Source organism: Rhinolophus hipposideros (genome assembly GCF_964194185.1).
Source record: "Rhinolophus hipposideros genome assembly, chromosome: 16".
In the NCBI taxonomy this organism is placed as follows: domain Eukaryota; kingdom Metazoa; phylum Chordata; class Mammalia; order Chiroptera; family Rhinolophidae; genus Rhinolophus; species Rhinolophus hipposideros.
Window position 1 is genome coordinate 61,143,916 of NC_138062.1, and position 25,247 is coordinate 61,169,162.

General features: G+C 53.2%; 1 protein-coding gene across 1 annotated transcript; it reads right to left on the reverse strand.

Moving 5' to 3' along the window:
• Nucleotides 1–33: 33 nt before the first annotated feature.
• On the reverse strand, nt 34–25,244 carry HCN2 (hyperpolarization activated cyclic nucleotide gated potassium and sodium channel 2). The gene is made up of 8 exons (XM_081076760.1): nt 24,649–25,244; nt 15,729–16,152; nt 14,874–15,035; nt 13,655–13,873; nt 12,537–12,683; nt 3,197–3,437; nt 2,818–2,982; nt 34–1,451 (listed from the first exon to the last, which is right to left on the reverse strand). Exons 1-8 carry the CDS (start codon nt 25,227–25,229, stop codon nt 727–729), a joined length of 2,664 nt encoding a protein of 887 aa, XP_080932886.1. The 5' UTR covers nt 25,230–25,244; the 3' UTR covers nt 34–726.
• Nucleotides 25,245–25,247: the final 3 nt, after the last annotated feature.

Below are 25,247 nucleotides of genomic sequence, written 5' to 3' on the forward strand. Positions count from 1 at the left end.
CCCAGGCGCCAAGCAATCAGATGCAGGCAGGCTGGGTGCCAATGCTGTCGTTTATTGCGCGGAATGGGAATGGGGGGGGTTAGTGGAGCATGGGGGGCGTGGTGGGGGTTCTGCTGCCTCGACTTGTCAGTACATTCATCATGAAGGCGGGGACCCCCAGCCTCGCCCCCACACCCATGCACAGCCGGGACTGCCAGCTCCTCGGTGCCAGGCACTGGAGGGCGCTGTGTGTGCCGGCTCTAGGAAGGTCACTGGGGCGCATGGACAGGGGCCAGGCCGGTTATTGCATGAGCGCGATGGAGGGAGCGGGAAGCCGGCGGGCCAAGTATTGCACTTAAACAGAATCCTCATCGGACTGAGGGCCACCTAAGAGGGTGGGGGTGGGCAGGACTCCACAGCCATCTCCTCTCGGCCACGGGGTGGCCCCGTCCCCTTTTCACAGTTGGGGGAACTGAGGCACCGAGGTGAAGGGAGCCCCCTCGCACACTTGCGAGGCCACCCCTGTGGGTGGGGGTGATGTGGGTGGGCACAGGGTGATGAGGGGGGATGGCGGGGGCTCGGAAGGGGCTGCCCCCCTGGCCGGCCCGCCCGTCCAACTACAACTACCTACGACTCCTCTATGGCTTCTGGGGCGGGCGGCCGGGGCAGCGCGCAATGGCATGGCTTTGGTCTGGATGAAGGCCCCGCCCCTGGCCCATCCGGGCCCGCGGGGCGGCGCAGCGAGGGTCACAAGTTGGACGAGAGGCGAGAGCGCGCAGAGTCCAGCGGGTCGAGGCCTCCAGCGGCAGCCGGCGAGGCCGAGTCCCTGTGGTCCGGGCTGGGCGCAGCAGCCCGGGAGGCGGGCGCGGGCCCCAGGCGTGGCGTGGAGCTGCTGGCTGGACGCGCTGAGGCTGCGGGGCCAGGCCCGGGGGCGCCGTGGGGCAGCGAGGGCTGCGAGGCAGAGAGCGGGCGCGAGGCACGGCTCAGGCGGCGCGCCGGCAGCGCGGGCCCTGCGCGGGGCGCAGCTGGAGGGCTAGGCGCGCCGCCATAGGGCGAAGTCCGCGGCGCTCGGGGACTGGCAGGCGCACCCAGGGGGCTGGCAGCTGGTGCGGGCCCCGGTGAGGCGGTGGCGGCAGGAGCGGGCCCCGGTGAGGCGGTGGCGGCGGGTGCGGGCCCCGGGGGCAGGCGGCGCACAAGGCGCGGCGAGCCAAGCGCCAGCGGCCCCACTAGCGGGCGTGCCACCTGTGGGCAGAAGCTCATGGCCACCGCCTGCTGAAGCGTGGCAATGGCCGAGGTGACCTGCGGCGGTGGCGGCGGTGGGAAGAGGCCGACGCGTTGGCCCAGCTCGGCCTGCTGCACCATCTCACGGTCGTACTTGACGATCTCCTGGATGATGGCATTCTCCTGGTTGTTGAACACCCCCGAGTGCAGGTCATGCTGGACCTTGTGCAGCAGGATGGAGTTCTTCTTGCCTGGGGGCGAGGCGGGGGCGTGTCAGTGTGGGATGCTGTGGGCATCCCAGGAGGCGTATGGCTGCGTGTGCTGAGCGCCGCCTGCATACAGCAGCCAGGTGTTGGGCACCAACTCTACTGCCAGTGTGCACAGAACGCCTGCACACAGCAAGCAGGGGTCAGCCACTTACTCCACAGCCCGTACACAGCTTCACGTATTGAGTGCCTTCCATGTATGGAGGACAGGTATCTAGTTCTGCTGTGTATGGGAAGCAGAAACTGAGAGCCTTTGTATTTAGCAAGTACACATGACCTGTATACAAGCACGATTCAAGCACCTGATGTGCGTAGCAAGCACATAGAGCGCCTGCTGTATACATAAAGCAGGTATGAGACACCTGTAAACTGCCAGCGCGCATGGAGCATTTCTTGTATACAGCAGTCATGTACTGAACACCTGTAATATAGAGCAACATGCCCAGAACACCGCCTGTTTACAGCCGGAGTGCCGAGTGCTTACCACCTGTGTCGTGAGCACCTGCTGAGTGCCTGCTGAATATAGCAAATACACCGAAGTACCTGCCACTCGGATTTATGTTGAACACCTACTGCACAGAGCAAATTGTTGAGTGCCTGTTATATATAAACACGTGTTGAGCACTTTCTGTATACAGGAAGTCTTCCCTGACCCCTTGCCACCTTGCCTAGTCCTGCTTTTCCAGCCATGGTGTTTATTCCCTTAAGTAGCACTGAGGTCTACCATCTCCCTGCTCCTACATCTAGTCACCAGGAAACCCTGAGGGCTCCACCTCTCAACTATTCCTGAGATCCCCCCACCTGCAGAATGCCAATCTGATCGGGTCTCCTCCTGCCTAGACTGGCTATTGTTCCTGCTTTACCGTCCAAATGCCTCTCCCCACAGCTCACAAGGCCTTGTGTGTCCAGTCCCTGCCTGCCTCCACAGACTCCTTCCAGCGACCCTGGCTCTCTGGACTCCAGGCCTCTTTCCCACTAAGGGCCTTTGCACATCCTGCATCCACTCCTAGAACGTGCCTTCTCATCCTGATCTCCACTCAGCATCACCAGGAAGCCCCTCCACTCCCCCTGCCCTCTATGACATCAGCTTCCTGAGGGTGGCACCCAAGCCGGCCTCATGGTCCACCATCTATACCTCTTGGCACATGGTAGGTGCTCTCCAAGTAACTGCCAAATGAGCAGAGTTGTGCACAACTGAACACACCTAACACTTTCTTGTTCATTGGAACGTGGGCTGTGTTTGCCCCAGACAGAGGTACAGACAATCTTGTCTCCTGTCAGCTGGCCATGCCCCCTCCCATCTCGTGCGATCCCCCTGCCATCACAGAAGCCGACAGCAAGACCCACTCACCGATGCGGTCCAGGCGGTCGATGGCCACCGTCTCGAAGGCCCGCCGCATCATGGGGTACTCCTCCAGCACCTCGTTGAAGTTGTCCACGCTGAGCGAGTATAAGCGGCAGTAGGTGTCGGCCCGCACGCTGGCGGTGCGCCGGCCCCGCGTCAGCAGGCAGATCTCTGTGTGGAAAGGGAAGCACCTTGGTGACTGCATCGCCCTGGGGCCCTCCCACTGCCGTGAGCGTCGTCCAGCCCTCTGGGATAGGGCTGCCATTCCACCCAGAGGTCCTTCCCAATGGCTATGCCTGCACCCGTGTGACCTCCCCACGTCGCCCTCCATCCCCAGAAAGAGTCCAGCTCTGTTACCTGCTCCCCAGCCCCTGCACATGCTCACCCCCAAAATAGGAGCCATCGGACAGCTTCATCTCTTTGTTGCCCTTGGTGAGCACGCTGACCACACCGTGCTGGATGAAGTACATCTTCTTACCAATGGTGCCCTCACGGATGATGTAGTCACCTGGCTGGAAGACCTCGAACTTGAGTTTGGTCAGCATGGCCGTGACAAAGTTGGGGTCAGCATTGGCAAACAGTGGCATCGAGGCCACCAGCTTCCGGCAGTTGAAGTTGACAATCTCCTATAGAGGTGGGAGGCAGGGGTGACATCAGGGCACAGGTCCAGCTCTTGATTCCATCTCACCTTTGGGACTGTTCCACCACTCAGACCCTCAGTTTCTTCATCTGTGGAAGGGGTTTAACACTTTAGCCTGAAAGCCAGCATCTTCCTTATTTAATGGGCAAACACTAGATTTTGTCACCAAAGACAGGAAGAAAAGATGCATGCTGATTCCATACTGAATGCTACTGGCAATGCCGACCAATGCAATTAGACAAGAAAAAATGACTGCAGACGTAAGACTTGGAAAGGGAAAAGGAAAACTCACTTTACTATCACTTTTAATGTGACTACTGGAAAACCCAAAAGAACCAATGGAAAACTAACAAATAAGGGAAGTTAGTTATAATAACAACTGATAGAAAAAGTCAACATAAAAACCAAGAACATTAAAATGAATCATTGTGGTAGAAGTCAGGCTGACAGTTTACCCTTGGCAAAAAAGCTTCTGGGGGACTGAAATGTTCCATGTTTGATCTGGGTGGTGGTTACATGGGGATTACAAATTGCAGAACATCCATTGAGTATGCCCTTACAACATGAACAGTCTTCTGTAAGATGAACTTCAATAAAAAGGAAAACTCTCTTTAAAATCAACAGCTTTTGTATATGCAAATGAAAACCTTAGAAGAGGACATAGTGGATGAGAAGACCCCATTTAAAACTGCATAAAGAGCTACGTAAAATGCTGTGGTAGGAAGGTAACAGGACATGTCCAAATCTGTATAAAGAAAACTCAGAAATGCTCCTGAAAGGCACAGGAGACATGAACACACTGTTCTAAGAGAACTCCTCACCATCATAAAGACAAAAGATACCCATTCTCCCTGTTCATATACACATTTCACATGATACCAATAAAAATACCATCACATGATCCCAATAATAACTGGAGATAGTCAAGTTCATTTAGAACAAGTGAGAAAAAACAGCAGGAAACCCATGAAAAAGGAAAGCAGCGAGGACTAGCCCGCCAAGATATTAAAACACATTTTAAAACTTCATGCTCTGAGAGCAGAGAGACCAACAGAATAGAGTAAAAACCCAGAAAAGACCCAAGCGCAATGGAACTTTAAAGGGGTGAAACCAGATGTTTCAGCCCCATAGCAGATGACCAGAAAACAAAATGGCAATGCATACATACTTATCAATAATTACATTAAATGTAAATGATTAAATGCTCCAATAAAAAGACAGGGTGGATGAAGGGATTAAAAACATGACCCATCTATATGCTACTTAACAAGAGACTCACTTCAAATAGAAACACACAGAGCCTGAAAGTGAAGCGATGGGAAGAGATATTCCATGCAAACAGAAATGACAAGAAACCTGGAATAGCAATACTCATCAACCAAACAGACTTTAAAACAAAAAAATGTATAAACAAAGACATTACATAATTATAAATGGGTCAATCCAAGAACAGGCAATAACAATTGTAAATATCTCTACACCCAACATAGGAGCACTTAAATACATAAAGCAAGTATTGATGGGCATAAAGTGAGAAACTGACAGTAATACAATAGTAGGGGGCTTCACTACCACTCACATCAATGGATAGGTCATCCAGACAGAAAATTAATAAGGAAATAGTGACCTTAAATGTCACGTTAGATGAAATCAACTTAATAGACATTTATAGAACATTTCATCCCAAATGCAGAATACACTTTCTTTTTCAAGTGCACATGGAACATTCTCCAGGATAAATCACATATTAAGCCCCCAAACAATCCTCAATAAATTCAAAAAGATTGAAATCATATCAAGTGTCTTTACCCACCACAATGGCATAAAACTAGAAATGAACTACAGGGAGAAACCTGGAAAATACACAAATATGTGGAGACTAAACAACATGGTACTAAACAACCAATGGGTCAAAGTGGAAATCAAACAGAAAGTCAACAATGACCTTGAGACAAATGAAAATGAAAACTTTTCAAAATTTATGGGATGCAGCAAAAGCAGTTTTAAGAGGAAAGTTCATGGCCATACAGGCTGACCTTAAGAAACAAACAAACAAAAATAAACAATCTAACTCTACAGCTAAAGGAACTAGAAGAAAAAAAAACCCAAAGGAAGTGGAAGGAAATAGTTAAGATCAGAGTGGAAACAAATAAAATAGAAAAATCTAAAAAAATAGTAAAGATCAATAAAACTAAGAGCTGGTTCTTAGAAATGATAAAAATGAAGACACTACCGTGAGAGAAAAAGTATAGGCCAATATTCTTTATGAATATAGATGCAAAACTTCTCAATAAAATATTAATAAACTGGATTCAACAAGACATCTAAAGCAGGGGTGTGCAAACTGCGGCCCGCAATCCATTTTTTATTGGCTCGTAGCAAATTCAAAAAATATATTTAGATTACTTAAAAAAACCAGGTGAGGCAATACGTACTTCACCTCGAGTGAGTGGCCCGGCTGTGTGTGTATTTTACCGCATATGGCCCTTGGGGAAAACCATTGAAAAAATTTGGACACCCCTGAGCTAAAGGATCATACACCACGACCAAGTGGGTTTTATCCAGGGGATGCAAGGATGGTTCCATATCTGTAAATCATTCAATGTGATTGATTCATTAACAAAATGAAGGATAAGAACTGTATGATCATCTCAATAGATGCAGAAAATGCATTTGACAAAATTCAACATCCTTTTATGATAGGAACTCCCAATAAAATGGGTGTAAGAGGAAAGTACCTCAACATAATAAGGGCATATATGGCAAGCCCACAACTCACACCATACTCGATGGTGAAAAGCTACAAGCATGTCCTCCCAGACAGGAACAAGACAAGGATGTCCCCTCTCACTGCTATTATTCATCATATTATTGGAAGTTCTAGCCAGAGCAATCAGGCAAGAGAAAGAAGTAAAAGGCATCCAAATTGGGAATGAAGAAGTAAAGCTCACTATTTGCAAATGACATTTATATATATATATATACACATATATATATATATATGTATGTATGTATGTATGTATATACATATATATATTTGTAAATATGTATATATTTATAAATATATATATATATATATATATATATATCCCTAAAGACTCCCTCAAAAGACAATTAGAAACACTAAAATAGCAGGATACAAAATTAATATACAAAAAGCCACTGCATTCCTATATACTAACAGCGAACTATTAAAGAAATTAAAAAAACAATACCATTTACAACTGCAACAAAAGGATAAAATACCTAGAAATGAACTTAACAAAAGAGGTAAATGACCTGTACACTGAAAACTACAAGACATTGTTGAAAGAAATTGATGAAGACACAAATGGAACGATATTCCGTGTTCGTGGACTGGAAGCATTAACATTGCTAACATGGCCATATTACCTCAAATGATATACAGATTTAATGCAATCCCCATTTGAATCCCAATAGCATTTTTCACAGGAATAGAACAAAAAATACTCAAATAGCATTTGTCTGGAACCAGGAAAGACCCTGAATAGCCAATGCAATCCAGAGAAAACAGAACACAGCCGGATGTTCCACACTCCCTGGCGTCAAACTATACTACGAAGTCCAAACCGCACGGTACTGGCCAAAAGCAGACCCAGACCAAGGGGACAGAACGGAGAGCCCAGCAATGAACCCACTCATATGACCAACTAATTTTCAACAAAGGAGCCCAAAACATTCCATGGAGAAAGGACAGTCTCTTTAATAAATGGTGCTGGGAAAACTGGACGGTCACATGCAAAAGAGTGAAACTAGACTGCCATCTGATGCCATACACAAAAATTAACTCAGTGGATTAAACACTTAAATGTAAGACCTGAAACAATAAAACACATAGAAGAAAACATAGGCTCTAAACCTATTGACCTTGGTCTCAGAGAAGTTTTTGTGAATTTGACCTCAGAGGCAAGGAAAGTAAAAGCAAAAATAAAGGAATGGGATTACATCAAACTGAAAAAGCTTCTGCACAGCCAAAAAAAAAAAAAAAAAAGATCAACAAAACAAAAAGGCAACCAACTGAATGGGAGAAAATAATTGCAAACGATACCTCAAATAATGGGCTAATATCCAAAATATATAAAGAACTCATACAACTCAACAACAAAAAGACAAACAATCCAATTAAAAAATGGGCAGAGGACCTGAACAGACACTTCCAAGGAAGACACACAGATGGCCAACAGATATATGAAAACATGCTCAACATCACTAGCTATCAGGGAAATACAACTCAAAAACTTAAGAATAGAGCTACCACATGACCAGCAATCCCTCTTCTGGGCATCTCCCTGAAAAATTTGAAAATACTTATCTGTAAAGATATATGCACGCCTGTGTTCACTGAAGCATTATTTGTGGTGGCCAAGACATGGAAACAAGCTAAGTGTCCTTCTACCTATGACTGGATGAAGATGTGGCGCGCACACACACACACACACGATGGAATACTGCTCAGCTGTGAAAAAGATGAAATACTGCCATTTGTGACAACGTGGATGGATCTTGAGAGTATCATGCTAAGTGAAGTAAGTCAGATGGAAAAAGACAAGAAGCAGAGGATTTCACTCACGTAGGCTATAAAACAAAAAGCAATAAACAAACTCCGGCAACAGAATGGTGGTTACTAGAGTGGAAGTGGGTGGGGGGAAGACATAGAGGATAAAGGGGGTCAAATATATGGTGACGGACTTTGCATGGTTAGAACACAGAGTATACCTGAATTATGAAGTTGTACACCTGAAATTTATATGTTGTTAACCAATGTTACCCCAATAAACTTTAAATTACAGCATAAAGATCAACATAAAAACTGGTACTGGCATGAAAACAGACACAGAAAATAGATCAATTGAATAGAACAAAGAGCCCAGAGATAAACCCTCGCTTATCCAGTCAACTAATTTATGACAAAGGAGGCAAGGACGTACAATGGGGTACAGACAGTCTCTTCAGTAAATGGTGTTGGGAAAACTGGACAGATACATGCAAAAGAATGAAATTGGGCCACTTTCTTATGCCATATACAAGAGTAAACTCAAAACGGACTAAAGACTTAAATGTAAGACCTGAAACCACAAAACTAGACATTAATGGGCAGTAAACTCTTTGACATCTGTCTTAGCAATATCTTTTTGATATGTCTCCTCGGGCAAGGGAAACAACAAAAAATAAACAAATGGGACCACATCAAACTAAAAGGTTTTTGCACAGCAAAGGAAACCATCAACAAAACGAAAACAACTTACAGAATGGGAGAAGGTATTCACCAATGATATATCCAATAAGGGGTTAATATCCAAAATATATAAAGAACTCATACAACTCACAACCTTACAAACAATCCAATTAAAAATTTGGCAGAGGACCTGAATGAACATTTCTCCAAAGAAGACACACACATGACCAATAGACACGTAAAAGATGTTTACCACCACTAATCATCAGGGAAATCAAATAAAACCACAATGAGATTTCACCTCACACCTGTCAGAATGGCATCATCAATAAATCAACAAACAAAAAGTGTTGGTGTAGATGTGGAGAAAAGGGAACCTTCATGCACTGCTGGTGAGAATGTAATCTGGTACAGCCATGGTGGGAAACAGTATGGAGGTTCCTCAAAAAATTAGAACTAAACATAGAAGAACTACCTCATGAACTACCAGCAATTGCAGAACTACCAGCAATTCCACTTCTGGGTATTTATCTGAAGAAATTTGGAAAGATATCTGCACCCCTGTGTTCACTGCAGTGCTATGTGCACTAGCTAGGGTACGGAAGCACCCTAAGTGCCCATCAATAGAGGACTGGATAAAGATGGCACGGAACATATACATAGAGTATTACTCGAACACAAAAAGGAATGAAATCTTGCCATTTGCGACAACATGCATGGACCTAAGAGTGTATTGTGCTAAATGAAGTAAGTCAGACATAAAGACAAATACCTATGATCTCACTTATATGTTGAATCTAAAGAACACAATAAACGAACAAACAAAACAGAAACAAACCTATACATACAGACAACAAGTTGATGATTGCCCAAGGGGAGAGGGGTGGCAGCTGGGAACAAGAACATAAATGGGAAAAAATGTAACTACAAGCATTAGAAGAAAACATGGGTGAATTCTGCTATAATCTATGTGGATACAGCAAGCATGAATTGTGAACCTGCTCTGTTCAGTAAGCAGGTGTTGGGGTCTACTGTGTACAGCAAGCATACATGGAACTCCTGCTGTATGCAACATAAAAATCACCCATGTCAAAAAAGAAAAACAGAGTAAGCAAAGTTAAAAGACCAATGGCCAGGGGCCGGCCCGGTGGTTCAGGCAGTTAGAGCTCCATGCTCCTAACTCCGAAGGCTGCCGGTTCGATTCCCACTTGGGTCAGTGGGCTCTCAACCACAAGGTTGCGAGTTCAACTCCTCGAGTCCTCGAGTTCCACAAGCAATGGTGGGCAGTGCCCCCTGCACCTAGCAACCGCAACTGGACCTGGAGCTGAGCTGCGCCCTCCACAACTAAGACGGAAAGGACAACCTGAAGCTGAACGGCACCCTCCACAACTAAGATTGAAAGGACAACGACTTGGAAAAAAGTCCTGGAAGTATACACTGTTCCGAAAAAAGTCCTGGAAGTATACACTGTTCCGCAATAAAGTCCTATTCCCCCTCCCCAATAAAAAATAAAAAAATAAAAAAAAAAGACCAACGGCCATAAGGATGGAAATTTGTATGACAAAGAGTTAAAGTCCTCCGTGTACAGGTCTGACAATTAAGTTCATGAACTCATCCTAGAAAAAGTGCTGCATCCCTCATTGCTGAATATCACTATGGTCACCTTCAAAGTACTCCCCTTGGGAAGCTCTGCACCGACGCCAGTGCCTAGTCCACCCTTCAAAGCAATTTGGGAACTCTTTTTCTGGAATGGCCATCAGAGCTGTCGTCCTATTACCCTTGATGTCCCGAATGTCATCAAAATGTCTTCCTTTCGATATTTCCTTTATCTTCGGGTAAAGAAAGAAGTCACTGGGGGCCAGATCAGGTGAGTGGGGAGGGTGTTCCAATACAGTTATTTGTTTCCTGGCTAAAAACTCCCTCACAGACAGTGCCGTGTGAGCTGGTGCATTGTCGTGATGCAAGAGCCGTGAATTGTTGGAGAAAAGTTCAGGTCGTCTAATTTTTTCATGCAGCCTTTTCAGCACTTCCAAACAGTAAACTTGGTTAACTGTTTGTCCAGTTGGTACAAATTCATAATGAATAATCCCTCTGATATCATAAAAGGTTAGCAATATTGTTGCAACAAAGTTCGCGAACTTAATTGTCAGACCTCGTATATAATTTCTTTAAAAAAAAAAAAAAGACCAGAAGTTCATTAGAAAAACAAGCAAAAGTTATGGACAGTTCACAGAATGAGAAGCACAAATAAAACAGCCCTGAACACACAGGTCACTGGTGCATCTGGAAACGTCCCTCAGCCGGGATCCGGGGCCCTGGCGTTGCGGCTGGGCGTGCAGCACAGCGTAGGCCGTCAGCAAGGACCACACACTGCGTTGGACCCTCTGCCCACTGTCCAGCCGCAAATGCGCGAGCAAAAGCGCCAAGATGCGCGCCCTGTACTGCGCCCAGGGGACCCACGGAAGGGGCGGGGCGTGCGGAGAGGTGGCCGCAGCCAGAACCGGAAATGGAAGGGTGTAGCAAGAGGGAACCTGCTGTAGGACGAGGCCGGAATTTCCTGAATACATGTGGTTTTATAAACTGGACTTCGGAATTGTGTAAACATTTAAGTAATTATCAAATACAGGTTGCCAAGGCCTGGGGGAGGGACAGGGAGTGATGGCTCGGGAACGGGTGTCTTTTTGGGGTGATGGTAATGCTGTGCCATTAGACAGTAACAATGGTTGCACAGCTCTGAATATACTAAAACCCACTGAATTGTATGCATCTTGTTGTCTATGAGTCATATTATAGGAATGAATGGATGGATGAATGCATGAATGAATAATTATCAAATACAATTAAACATCTTCAGTGTCATTAACCACAGCACCTGCTCCCTAGGAGGCAATGTCTGTGAATGGCTCCCTACCCTCAAAAACCCAGCACAGGGGGTGGGGGCAGGTTGGGGGGCGCAGTGCCCCCTTCCTCTAGCCCTTATTAGCTTCCCTCTCCATCCTTGCCCCCTTTCCTAAGGGCCCTGGCCTTGCCCTCTACCCAGGACAACACAGGCTCACATCCACCTGGCTCAGACATCACCATCTCAGCCCCCTGCCCACTCCAGTCATTCCCAGAGCTTCTCCCTTTGGTCCTCCCCAAGGGCACAAGGCAGGGCTCACAGATGGCACTCAGTAATTGCTGGGAGAGTATTGTGGGCTGAACTATATCCCCTAAATATGTTTAAGTCCTGAACGTCCGGTATCCAGGAACAGGACCTTATGTTGAGATAGGGTCTTTGTAGATGTCATTAGTTAAGATGAGGTCACACTGGAGTAAAGTGGGCCCCAAATCCAATAACAGGTGTCTTTATAAGAAGAGGTGACACACAGGGAGAAAATTGTGCAAAGACAGGCAGAGGTTTGGAGTGACACATCTATAAGCTAAGGGACACCAAGGACAGCCAGGTACACCAGAAGCTGGAAGACATAGGAAGGACCCTCCCCTGGAGCCTCTGGAGGGAGCGGGACCCTGTGACACCTGGATCTGGGGCTTTTGGCCCCAAAATGTGGAAGGATGAATTCCTGTTGTTTTAAGCTGCGCAGTGTGTGGTCACTTGTCACGGCCGCCCCAGGAATCTTGCCCAACATCCCCCGGGCTGTTAGAGGCAGAGCGGGCATTCCCAGGACAACCTGCCCTGGGCTGCCTTTCCTCTGCCTGCCCCCTCTATCTAATGCACACCCCAAACAGGGTAAGTGGAGTCGGCTAGAGGGTGAGAGGACCCAGGGCTGCAGGGGCTGGAGGCTGGCGGAGGCACCATCGAGCTTGCGTCCTCCATGCCCATCTCTGGGACTGGCAGCGTGACTGGGACATCGGGATCCCCAGTGGAGCCAGGGCCCACGGCCACCTCACCTCCCGCAGGGGCCCATTGAGCTCGCCCAGGATGCTGTCCTCGTCGAACATCTTGCCCTGGTAGCGGTGCTCGTAGTAGTCGTGGATCTTCTGGCGGAAGTCGGCAGGCAGCTTGTGGAAGGACATGTACTGCTCCACCTGCTTGTACTGTAATGGGCGGGGGCCTGGGTCAGTCTCACCGGGTAACAATACACATGGCCACCCAGTTACATCTGGCTCCCAGATCATCGCCGATGACCTTTAGTACGAGCAGATCTTGGGCCAGCCTTGGGACATGCACATGCTAACAAATTATTCCTTGTGTCCTGGTTTATTTGGCAACCCCGCCCCTTGGAAATGGGTGCACAGCCTGATCCAGGCTCCCAAGATGCTGGAGCCCCGTTCCAGAAGCCCCCAACTCTGCCGGTGGCCCTGGCACCCCTCCCCCAGTATCTTCCTATAAAGCACCTGCTCAGCCCCTCCTAAGGAGGGCAGGGATATGGGTACCAGGCGGGGGTGCCAGTCCCTGCTGTCCCCAGGATGGCACCCCCAGGGGAGCCCCAGCCCGGTTTCCGCCCCAGCCCGGTTTCCGCCCCAGCTCCACCCGGCCACAGCTGCCCTGAGCTCAGCGGAACCCGTGACGGCAGGCGGGTGGCGGCACCAGCTCATGTTTGGGTGTGAGGCCGTGGCTTCTGGGCAGCCAGGGTGCCGGGCACCGGGCCCAGCTGACCCGGCCGACCTAAATGGCACTGCTGGGGGTGTTCCTAGCTGCCCAGCCAGGGGCAGCCATTGGGTAGCAGGGCAGAAAGACAGCTAGGGCATGGGGGGGGGGCCATGCTCGTCTTTGGCCTTAGAGAGGGAAACCAAGGCAGAGTAGACCTCGAGGTTGAACTACAGAAAGGGCTGGCTTATGGGGACCAACGCCTGCTGTCTCTCAGCCCTTCCCGGTCCCTGGCCCTGAGACTAGCTCCATGGAAGCTCGCCCCACCCCAAGGCTCGGTCCAAGGAGCCAAACATCCTTGCTCCCCCAGAGGCCTCTGCCGTGGGCCCAGCCAACAGGTATGTCCTCGAGTGACCCTGAGGAGCTTCTACTCCTAACCACAGCCACAGACCCCTCTAGAATCCCCATGCCCCCGGACCTTCTCTTGGTACTGGCGCCTCGAAGAGTCCAGTGACTGGATGAGGGCGGTGGCGTGGCCGATGAACATGGCGTAGCAGGTGGCGCCCACAATCATACTCAGCATTGTCAGCCAGATGTCTGTCATGCTCTCAGGAGCCTGCCGTCCATACCCGATGCACAGCATGTGGCTCATAGCCTTGAAGAGCGCGAAGGAGTAGAGCTCGCTCCACGAGTGGTTCTGCAAGGCCACCGGTTGGTGGGTGGGCAGGCGCTCATGGCCCCCAGGGAGCCCCTTGGCCCGAAGGGCCCCACCTGCCTGTCCTCCCCCAGGTATCTGAGGTGATGAACTTGCCACGTCCAGAGGTAACCGAGAATCAGCACATGTGCTACAGTGAGTGGCAGGGGCAGGTATGAAGCTGCTTCCCCACATCACTCCTAGGGAAACTGAGGCTCAGAGGGGCCATAGCCTGGCCCATGGGTCTCAGGAGCCGCTATCCCTTTGTAGCCGCTGATCAATGTGTCTATGAGGCCAAGAGGATGTGAAAGTTTCAGGGACACTGGGGCCGGTAAGCTGGGGACACTGGAATCCAATCAGAGGGGTCCAGGAGGGTGGAGGCATCAGGAAAAGCCAGGAGGACACCCCCCCCAACTCCCCCAGCAGTCCTCAGTTGACCCGGCAGGGGGAGGGGTGCAGTGGGGCCTGTTCAGGAAACAGGACAGCATGCCGGGTGTCGGGCCAGACAATGAGCTGCCTCAGCCAGGCAGCTGTGCCAGGCGCTGGTGCACGCCTGAGGGTGTTCCCTTTGCTGCTGCCCCTCGCTCATCAACGCCCCCCTGCTCCTGCCCAGCTCCGAGCACATCCCACCCCACATGTGCCAGAGGCTCAGCCCTCTGGGGCAGGAAAAAAGTTCCTTGTGGTGCTGCCGGGAACCCAAGACTTGGCCCATTCCGCGGTCGGTATTTCAGCCAGGAAGCAACTGGTGACTGGGACTCGCTTGGAGGATTTTTCTCTTATGGTCCATGATATCAGGTTCCTATTTGTCTTTTAAATACATTTATGTACATAGAAAGTGGACTCAATCGGAAAAAAACGTGATATGTCTAGGTGACAAAAGGTGTCACAGTCACACTGGAATGGTCCCAGAGGGCACGAACCTGGGACCTTTCTGGGATTCACTTTGGGGCCTGTAAAGCCGGCATGGGACCTAGCGGGGCGGGGCCCAGGGCGGGGCGCTCACCACCATGCCGTTGATGGACACCCAGCAGTTGCGCGGGAAGTCCTGCAGCATGGGCACCAGGAACTGCAGGCAGCCGTCCCAGTGGCACAGCAGGAGCATCATGCTGATGAGGTTGCAGATGCGCATGACCGCGCTCGCCAGGTCGTAGGTCATGTGGAAGATCTGGGGCGGGGCGGGCATGTGAGGGAGGAAGGCGCCTCCAGACCGGACCTCAGAGCCCTCCTCGCGCCCCCCACCCCCAGGGGGCCCCACTGCCTTTCGGATTAATGACATGTCCTGCAGGAGAGCACGTGGCCCCTGCACAGCCTGCCCCCACGCCCCTCTCCCAGGACCACCTCTCTTCCTGCAAACCTTTCCCCCCCCCCCCCGCCCGATTACCCCCCCCCCTTGGAGTCTTGTCGCTGCCCTGGAAACGGAGCAACATCGTTGGGCACGGGTGGTCCAGAGGCAGTTTTCGATTTGGGGACAAGGGCGTAACTTCACTTCCCTGAGCCTCAGTTTCCCCATTGCCAGTGGAGCTGTGGATTCCTCCTCTTACAGGGCAGAATGAAGGGAGAGGGCGCGGGTGTGTCAAGGGTCCACGCTGTGTTCTGACCCCAGCCGGCGGCTGTACACCCTTCTGGGACCCCGCTCGTGGCCTCCACCATGCCCAGGTTCCACCCCCTAAGGTTTGTAGGCCCCTTACAGCAACCCTGAGGACCCCGCCCCAAGCCCCCGTGACCCTCCTCCTGTGCCTGTAACCTCGTTCTCCCTGTGGCCCGGCTCCTCATAGCCGGGACTAGAGCCTGCCATCATGGCCCCACCTTGTTGCTCCGGGTGTCCTCACAGCCCCACCCCTGCAGCCCCTGCCCTCACCTCCTCCCACTGGTGGATGTAGCGGATGAGGCGCGACAGGCGCAGCAGGCGGAGCAGGCTGAGGATCTTGGTGAAGCGCACGATGCGCAGGGCGCGCGCCGTCTTGTAGACCTCGGAGTCGATGCCCTTCTCCACGATGAGGAAGATGTAGTCCACGGGGATGGAGGACACAAAGTCCACCACGAACCACGTGCGCAGGTACTTCTTCTTGATCTTCTCGGGGTCCAGGATGATCTCGGTGTTGTCCTCGATCACGATGCCCGTGCGGAAGTTCAGCACCAGGTCCAGGAGGAAGAACGTGTCTGAGACCACGTTGAACACGATCCAGGGGGCCGTGGTCTCGTCCTTGAAGAAGGTGATGCCCACCGGGATGATGATGAGGTTTCCCACCATGAACAGCAGCATGGTGAAGTCCCAGTAGAACCTGAGGGAGGCGCGGGCCGTCAGCCCCCACCCTTGCCCGACGCGCGCAAGCGCCTTCGAGGGCCAGCCCAGATCCCGCCTCTCGCAAAGCCAAGACTTTGGCCCTGGGTCATGGCTAGTGGACTCCGCCTTCAGGAAGTCCTCCCACCCGCCGACAGCAACCCACTGCCCACCGGAGTTCCCCAACTCGAGGTCCTCCCACTGGCCCAGTTCCGACCTTCCCTTCGTGAAGAAGCACGAGACCTCACAGAGCCCAGGAGATCACTGAAAAATTGGTTGTGTTTCCCTTGATCCAAAGGCCCAGTGTGCCAGGCACAAGGTTGGTGTCCAAGGGGCAAGAAAGAAGAGGGGAGACAGAGAGGTGGTGAGTAGAGGGCTTAGACTGAGGCGGGGGTGGGGGTGGTGGTGAGGGGGGTCTGGAGGGTACAGGGTGGGAGCTGGGCATGGCAGCTTGATGTCGGGCCGCAGGGCCTGGACGCTCCCCTGAGCAGGCGGGCTTCCGCATGGGGCACTGGCTATATTTCCATTTCAGGAAGCACCCTTGGGGCCCATCAACAGGGGGGCGGCGGGGTGCCAGTCCAGCAAGGAGAATGCCAAGGCTGGGCAGGGCCAGAGCGGAGGGCTGAGACCATGGGAGCTACCCAAGCAATAGGACTTGGCAACTGCTGGGACATTTAATGTGACAAATAGGCCTGAAAAAGTGATGACTGGTTGCTTCCATTCCCAAATACACTCAGGACAGTTACTGTGTTTCCCTGAAAATAAGACCAGGTCTTATACCGTATTTTCCCCAAAATAAGACCAGGTCATATTAATTTTTGCTCCAAAAGACGCATTAGGTCGTATTTTCAGGGGATGTCATTTTTTTCATGTACAACAATCTACATGTATTCAAATACAGTCATGTTATCTACTTCTGGAACATCGTCATAACATACTAAATGCGTCTGTCTGGCTGATGATCTTAACTGGGGCTTATTTTCAGGGTAGGTCTCATTTTCCGGGAAAGATGGTACAAGTCCCCGAAGTCGATTCCAAAATTCTACCTGGAAAGCGCTCTCAGAAAAGGACCTGTCCATTCAAGCAATATTTATTGATGGCCAGGCACGGCATTCTGAATAAAGTGTCCATGAGGACAGATGCCGCAAAAGACCACATGGACAGATGAGTGGCCCTGCAGCAACCGAGAAAATATAAGCCAAAACCACTCTGAGGGAGAACTGTCTGTTCCTCAAAAAGTTAAACCAAGTCACTATATGAGCCAGCAATGCCACTCCCAGGTGTGTACCCAGAGGACTGAAAGTGGGGACTCAAATAGGTGCTTGTGCTTCCACGTGGAAGGCAGAGATTCACCGCGGCCACAAGGTAGACACAGCCCACATGTCCATCCACAGATGAGCGTGGCCCATCCCCACATGGGAGTGATAGTGGCCGCACCACAACGTGGACGGCGGCTCAGTGACAGCCAAACACACAAGGCCACACAGTGTGTGATTCCATTTACGTAAAATGTCCAAACAGGCACGTCCACAGACAGGAAGTGGGTTCGTGCTTGTCAGGGGCTGGGGAGGGGGGCGGTAGAGTTTCTGTTTTGGAAAATGAAAAATGTATAGAAATGGATGGGGTGATGGTTACGCAACACGTTGTGATTATACTTTATACCACTCAATTGTACTTTTAAATGGTTAAATGCCAAATTTTATGTTTTATACACGTTAACATTATAAAAGAAAAAAACACTGATGCCTTGGGGCGGGTCTTAGTGATGAGCAGGTGCCCCAGATTGGGGGGACTGAGTGCCACACGCTGTCTAGATTCAGGCAAAGGAGGGTGTCAAATTTTGAACAGTCAATTATTTGATTTTGCCTTTAACGCTGCGAGAAGAGCCCCCACCCCTAGATTATGTCAGCCTTTTCAGGTTTCTTTGGGTCTTCAAACCCAGGCGGGTTATGCAGGGCCCTCCCCATGGTGACTGGAATCCCTACGTCCACTCAGAGAAAGTTCCATCACATGTGGGTGGGACAGTGTCTGGAAGGACAGTGTCTGGAAGGATGCAACTCCCGGGGCTCCTCTGGGATGGATAGAAGATGAGACTGAGGTTCCCAGAGGCTGGAGTGTGTAAATAAAAAGTTGTGAGCCCAGAACTGGCTGCAGTGAGCTCCCTACTTCGGAGCCTCTGTCATTTGGCTCCTTCTGGACAGCACAGCAAAGGAAGAGCTATTAACACCACGTCTGCTGGCTGGTGCTCCATTCCAGGAAATTGATCCCAAGGAAACTGTCCAAGAGGAAGAGAACAGTGATTTGGACCAACATGTTCACAGGAGCTCAGTACGCGAGAGCCAAAGGTTGGAAGGGACCCAACGTCTACCAGCATGGGGGCAGCAGCCAGCCCTGGCTGACACCCACTTCTCCCTGCCTACTGGCAGGCGTGACTTTGGGCAGGTCCCTCCAGCCCCTGGAAACCTCAGTCTCCTTCCATCCATCCCAGAGGACCGAGGGAGTGGCATCGTTGAGGGTCCTTCCAGGCACTGTCCCACCCACATGTGATGGAATCTTCTCTGAGTGGACGTGGGGATTCTGGTAATGATGGGGAGGGCCCTGCCTAAACTTGCATGGGGATGGAAGAGCTCAAAGGGCTGACATAAAGTGGGCAAAATTGCCAGAAATTCCAGACCTTCTTTTGCCTGAATCTAGACAAGGTGTGGGGCTCAGACCCCGGATCTGGGGCACCTGCTCCTCCTTGAAACCCCTGGGCCCCAGCATCCAAAGGGGTTCAGGGGCCCCACCTGTCTGCTGCCCCCTCCCCTCCCCCCAACCTCCAGAGCATGCACTATAGAGCTCCTAATCCCACCTCCACCCTCTGGAATGAGACCTGCCCCTCCCCCATTTCCGGGCACGTGCCCTGGTACAGAGCAAGCAGGAAAGAGTAAGTGAAGGCCAGCAGGCCTAGAAAGCAGCTAAATGGCCACAGAGCATGAGGGCATGATCCTTGACAGGTGACACTTCAGACATTCCTTTTATTCTTGGGGTGCGGAAAGGGGCAGGCAGCAGTCTCCCCCACTGACAGACCAGAGAGTGGGGGCAGGAACTGAGAGCTGGCCCAGGGCCTGTCCTCTGTCTACGGGCCCCCTCTGGAATCTCCTCCCTCAGGACTCGAGCCCAGCCCCATTGCATACTGTGTGTCCCCCGGGCTTATGAGGAGTTGGACCAGAGGGCAGGGGACTGGACAGGGGCTGAGGGACAGGATGGCCTTCCCCAGGGCCTCCTGCTCCAACTGGGGTGACCCCAAGTGGGCCTGCTGTCTCGACCCGTGTGCTCTCCAGCCAGCCTGATTCCCCTGGAAAGGGAGAGGCGAAGCAAGAGTCCTAGGGTAGGTGTGGCGGAGGACAGAGGAAGCCGGGGTGCCTGCCCCAGCACGCCACATTTTCCTTGCCCTGCCCGACCCCCTTGGGCTGTGCAGCTTGGGACTGCACTCTCCTCTGAGCCAGCCGCTGTGCCTCATCTACCCAATCCTGGCAGCCCTTTCCTCAATGGGTCACTGGGATGTCATCAGGCAGCCAGCAGGGAATGGCACACAGTCAGCCCTCAGCTACCCAGAACCTTCGATACCGATAATTAAATTCTGTGTTCTAAAATGTTCCCTAACAACAGTGGGGTCCCCGCTTCTGTGGACACACCGGGAGGGCAACGGCCAGCGGGCCAGTTCACAGCTTGTTTGCGGAGAGAAACGCAGGCCAGAGGGACACAGGGATGAGGCTGGGGTTTCCCTGTAGACGGGAGGGAGCCTGGACCCTCTCCCAGGTGCAAATGCACAGACTGGTGACCTCAGTGGGGCTCTGGTGGCTACCAGCATGACCTCAGTCCTGCTTTAGCAGCTGCCCAGCCATTCTCTTGGCTCAGATGGAGAAACCAAGTCTTGCCAAGTATGAAGTGACAAGACCCTGGTGGCCAGACACACCCCACTGGCTGGAGGTCGGCTGAGGCCCTGTGGCTGTTGGTCAGGGACATGGTGGGCTCCCTCCCTGCAGTATGTGCAAACCAGGAACCTGGGGAATTACAGATGGAAAATCCAGGGATTAGGGGCCCGGTTAGTGATTAAGGATGAGCAGGGGACTAAGAATTAGGGGCTTGAGCCCTCAGATGTGAATTATGGAGACGTGAGTGTCACGGATTAGGAAAGGGAGACTCCTATGGGGGAAGACACTGGACTCTGGGGTAATCCCAAGGCAGTACAGACTGGGGGCCAGTGACGTGCAAGGCCTGAAGGATACACAGCGACCAGATAGACCCCAGGCGGGCAGGGAGATGGGCCCTCCACACAAACAGACGGCAAGGATGCTTCAGAGGGTCTACTCTAGCCAGGGTGGACAGGGAGGGCTTCTTGGAAGAGGTGGCAAAATATGGGAGACACTGTACCCCTGGCAGAGGGAGCAGCAAGTGCAAGGGTCCTGCGGCTGAGTAGGGTTTCCCCTTTCAAGGCTGGCTGGGCGGCCTAGGGCTGGAGCAGACAGAGTGAAGGAGGTAAGAGAAGATGAGGGGAGGCGGGCAAGAGCTGGACTCTGCAGGGTCTTGGAGGCTGTGGTCAGGGGGAGGTTTTAAGTGAGGGGGAAAGATGGACACATGTATCTTGAGATGCCCCTGCTGGCAGCCGGAAGGCCAAGAAGAGGACAGAGGATGGTGTCTAGGCAGGAGATGGGGGTCACCTGTGCTGGCTGGATTTGGGGTGGGTTTGCTGATGGGGGAAAGTGAGGCAGGACCTGGCCTGTGTAATCAGGTGACTGAGGAAGAGTCCCCCTGAACCTTGGGGATTATGCCTGGGCCCTGGGGTGTTGGAGCAGGAGACTTGGGGATGTAAAGTTTTAAAGCAGGGAATTCAGGGACCAGAGATTCAAAAGTCTGGCAGGAAGCCCCTGGAGTGAGGAGGCCATGGCCACCCGCCGCCCATGATCTTCCTACCTGGGGAATGGGTTTGTCCACTGCTCCCCACTCCGAGTGCCTTTGTGCAGGGTCTGCAGTCAGGGAAACCCTCACCCTCGCTCCCCCCACCCTGCCCTGGATAATGTGGGGTTTATTCCTGTAAGCTAATGTAGGGATTTGCAGAGAGCCCCCCATCCTGATCTCCTGTTGATCCACTGGGCCATCTGGCGTGGGGGACAGAGGCCTCCAATGCAGTCGGGTTGTTCAAGCCCCTTCCAACACCACAGTCCTGAGGGGGACCCCAGAGGAGGTAACAGAACCCATGCAGGTCCATGGGCTCTGGCTTTGTTTAAACTGCTCTGAGGGCCGGGAAAGAGACCGACTCATCTCTGTCTCCCACACCAAGCCTCGAGTGATAGACAGTTCAGGAACATTGAACTGAAAATCAGCAGCAGCAAGAGTGACTAAAGTCAGACCTCAGAGGCACTTATAGACTTAAGATGAAAGGCAGTAAGGAAGCCACTTGCCCAAACTCTCTAGGAAGATGAGGACTCCACTTCCCCAGACCAGAGCTCCCCCAGACCTGCCCTGTACCCATGCATGCCCCTCGGCAAGTTCAGAGATATCCTGGGCGCTCACTGTGACGGGACCTTGACAGAGCCTCACGCCCATGGTGGGGGCTGAGGGGCAACTAGGCAACACCAAGTGCAAAGGCTGCTTCCGAGTGTCCAGGCAGCAGACATGGTAACAGGTTGGGAACAGCAGGGCACATGGCCTGGGGGAGGCGACGTGTGAGCTGGGAGTTGAAAATCAGAAGCACTGGGGTGAAGGCATGCACAGCAGGGGAGACCAGCTCCTGCAAAGTCACTCCATAGGCAGGGGAGGAAAAAGGTGCGGGATTTGGGGCCCAGAGAGCTGCTGGCATGGCTGGGAATGCCAGACACCTCCTTCCCCTCGTACCACCACCATCTCACATCTGGGGAAATTGAGGCAGGCAGGCCCGGAGAGCACTCAAGGCCAGGAATAGGCTTGAAGCAGAAGGCTCTGAAACACCCTCTGCTCACATCCCTGTGCCCCGGATGTCCCAGTGAGGCTCTCGCGGAACGAGGCATAGGCAGAGCTGTTCCAGTTTACCCAACAGTAATTGTCCCGTTCTTGTGCCAGGCAGGTGCCAGGCCAGTGTGCATGGGACAGGCTCCACTGGCAAGCAACGAAGTCACAGCTCAAGGAAGTGGAGACACCACCTCATCACCTCCCTTTCCCTTTTAACTCGGGTACAGTGTGGGCACGGACCCACCAACGAGGAGATGGTAACTGTACCACTGGGTTCTGGGGACACGAGGAGACAAAAGCAGAAAAGTGGATCAAGAAAGTCCCCTCCCCATCACTCCATGAACAGTTTTTAAAACATAGACTTAAACAGAGAGGACCCATGGCACACCTCTGGGCACCCCCAACATCTGGAACACCCCCAGAATGTCTTTTCCTCTCGTCTTCTTGGCCTGGATGGAACATGGCCAGAGGCCAGGCTGCCTGGCAGTCAAGAGTGTGGACACAGGGGCCAGCCTGCCCAGGTGGGAATCCCTGATCTGCCCCAGATGAGCTGTGTGGCTTTGGGCAAGTGACTTTACTCTCTGCCCCCTTTCCTCAAGTGTAAACACGGGTGGCTGCACCACTCACCTCACAGCTGACGTGAGGATTGAATCAATATTCATAAGGTGTTCCCAAAGCACCTGGCCCAGGAAAGGAAGCACTGTTCTGGTCACGTGCTTGGGTCCTGTCTCTAAATCAGAAGGGTCTAGAAGAAGCACACTTCCCGAAGCATGGGAGTTGTAGAGGTCCTGCTGCACCCCAGCTTTGTTACAGTCTGTTTTTCAATTTGACTGTGGCTCCCCTAGTCCCCACTACAGGTCATTAGCTCCCTCAATGCTTGTTCACCCTATTTACAATTTATCTCCCCAGCCCAGACCATGTAGCCTGCCCAGGGTCACACAATAGGGCACAGGATAGGGAGCCCGACTGCTCTTGGCACCCTTCACCTAAACCCCACACTACCTCTTCTGTAGCCAAGAGGAAGACCAGGGGCACCCACTGCCCCGGGGAATGCTGCAGGCAAATGTCCTGGAGGAAATAGGGGGAGTGGTCACTTTCTGTAGCTATCTCCCCCAGCCCACATGTCCCCATTGTCCCTTCCCAGATAGCTGGCACTAGCTCCCCATTTCTATGACTCTTCACAACTGGGACACTGACCCAAGGGCTCCCAGCCTGGACCACCTAAAGAGGAATGCTGAGGCCCCGTGCAGGTGGGGGCCATCCAGATGCACCCTATCTGGGCTGGCCCTGGGTCCCCCCCTCCACTGGCCTCTCAAAATCCAAGCCATTGGTCAAGGCTGTATTCACCTCCCAGGGAAGGTCTGGGGGGTGAAATGTTGGAATCCTGGACTTTCCTCCAGCCTTTGTCCTGGACTTGCGTGCCCCTGGGCCTCAGTTTCCCCAGCTGTCAAGTGGAGACCCCCGACGTTGGGGGCGGGAGGGGCTCAGGCCTGGGGAAGGGAGACACGCAGCGCGCTGACATCTGATAGGCTCCGAGAGGCGGCTGGGCCGCTGTCCGTGGTCCTGAAACCTCTCTTGCTCTGGTCGCGTCTCACATGGCCCCCACTCACGTACACATAACCTCACATCCACTGCCCACCGGTGCACACCCACCCGGACACACACACTATCTCCCTAACACAGCACTGACCCACCGCGCTGACACACCCCTAGGGACACGCCTCCTCGGCCCCCGTTACTCGGCCCACACCCTCAGGACACTCGGCCCCCCTAAGTCACATGCTCGCGATCACATACACAGTCTGCAGTGAGACGCACAGTCCACACTCGCAGGCCACAGAGCGCAAGCCCAGGAACAAGAACCGCAAACATACACCGCGGTGACCCTGCACCTGGCCTCGCTGGGCCTTTCCACGAGCCAGTCAACTGGTTTAAGTGATACCTACAGCTACACACCCACCGACACGTGCACACCACCAGCGGCAGGGACTGACGTGGCTCAGAGAAGACACAGCCCGGAAACCCCAGCACGCTCAGCGCCCCCTCCTCGCGCCACACTCAGGCCGGCCCGGACGCGCCTCCCTGCGGCACGGGGCGCAGGTGGACATCGTGGGAGCAGGCTGCGTCCGCTTAACCCTTTCCTCGCCAGCCTCTCCTGGACGCGTCCTTCCCGGGCGCCCTTCCTTCCTCCTTCCTTCCGCTCCGCCGCTTCCCCGGCGCCCACGTTCCCCTCTATTCGTCCTCTCCGTCCATCCGAGCACAGACCCTGGCCCTGCGGCCGGTGATACGAGACCACTCCGCAGGGTGGGGGATGTCAGGGTGCGTGGGAGGGGGAGCGCCAGGGTCCCGGCGGAAGTATGCGCGCGCCTCCCAGTGCCCCTCCAAGGGCGGAGCTTCCCGCCCAGGTCATTCTGGGGCGGGTCCCGGACGCGCCCGAGGTCACCGAGGGGCCCCGAGGTCACCCTCGGGTCGCGCCGCCTCACCCTCCCCGAGGCGCTCCAAGGACGGTCCCTCCGGGTGACGGTACCTGAAGTCGCTGTACGGGTGGATGATCCAGGCCCCCGCCGACTTGACGCGCTCCTGCTCGCGCTCCACGGCCTTCTGGCTGCCGAACATCCGCAGCGAGAACTTGTTGACGCCCGGCTGCAGGAGCGCGCCGAACTGGCGCTGCATGAAGCTGGCCTGGCTGCCGCGCGGCTCTCCCGCCGGGCCCGCCTCCTCGCTGCCGGCTTCGTCCGCCGGCCCCGGCCCCGCGGCCGCCCCACGGCACGAGAACGACACCTTGGGCCCCCGCGCCGGGCCCTCGAGCCCCGCGGGGCTGCACTGCGGCTCGCCGCGCCCGCACTCTCCATTAGGGCTGCCCTTGGCCGTGCTCGCGGCGCCCGGGGTGCCCGGGCGGCCGCACGAGCTGTCGCGGCTGCGGAGCCGGGCCCGGGGGCCGCTCTCGTCCACCGCCTCCGGGGGCGCCGCCTCAGCTCGGGATGACTGCTGGAGGGGCGCGGGCCCGGGGCCGGGAGGGGGCGCGGGCGGCGGCGGCGGCGCCGACCCAGGCGCGGTGGTCGCGCCAGGGCTCTCCCCGGGCCGCCCGCCGCCCCCGCGCGCGTCCATGGCGAGGCGGCGCCGGGC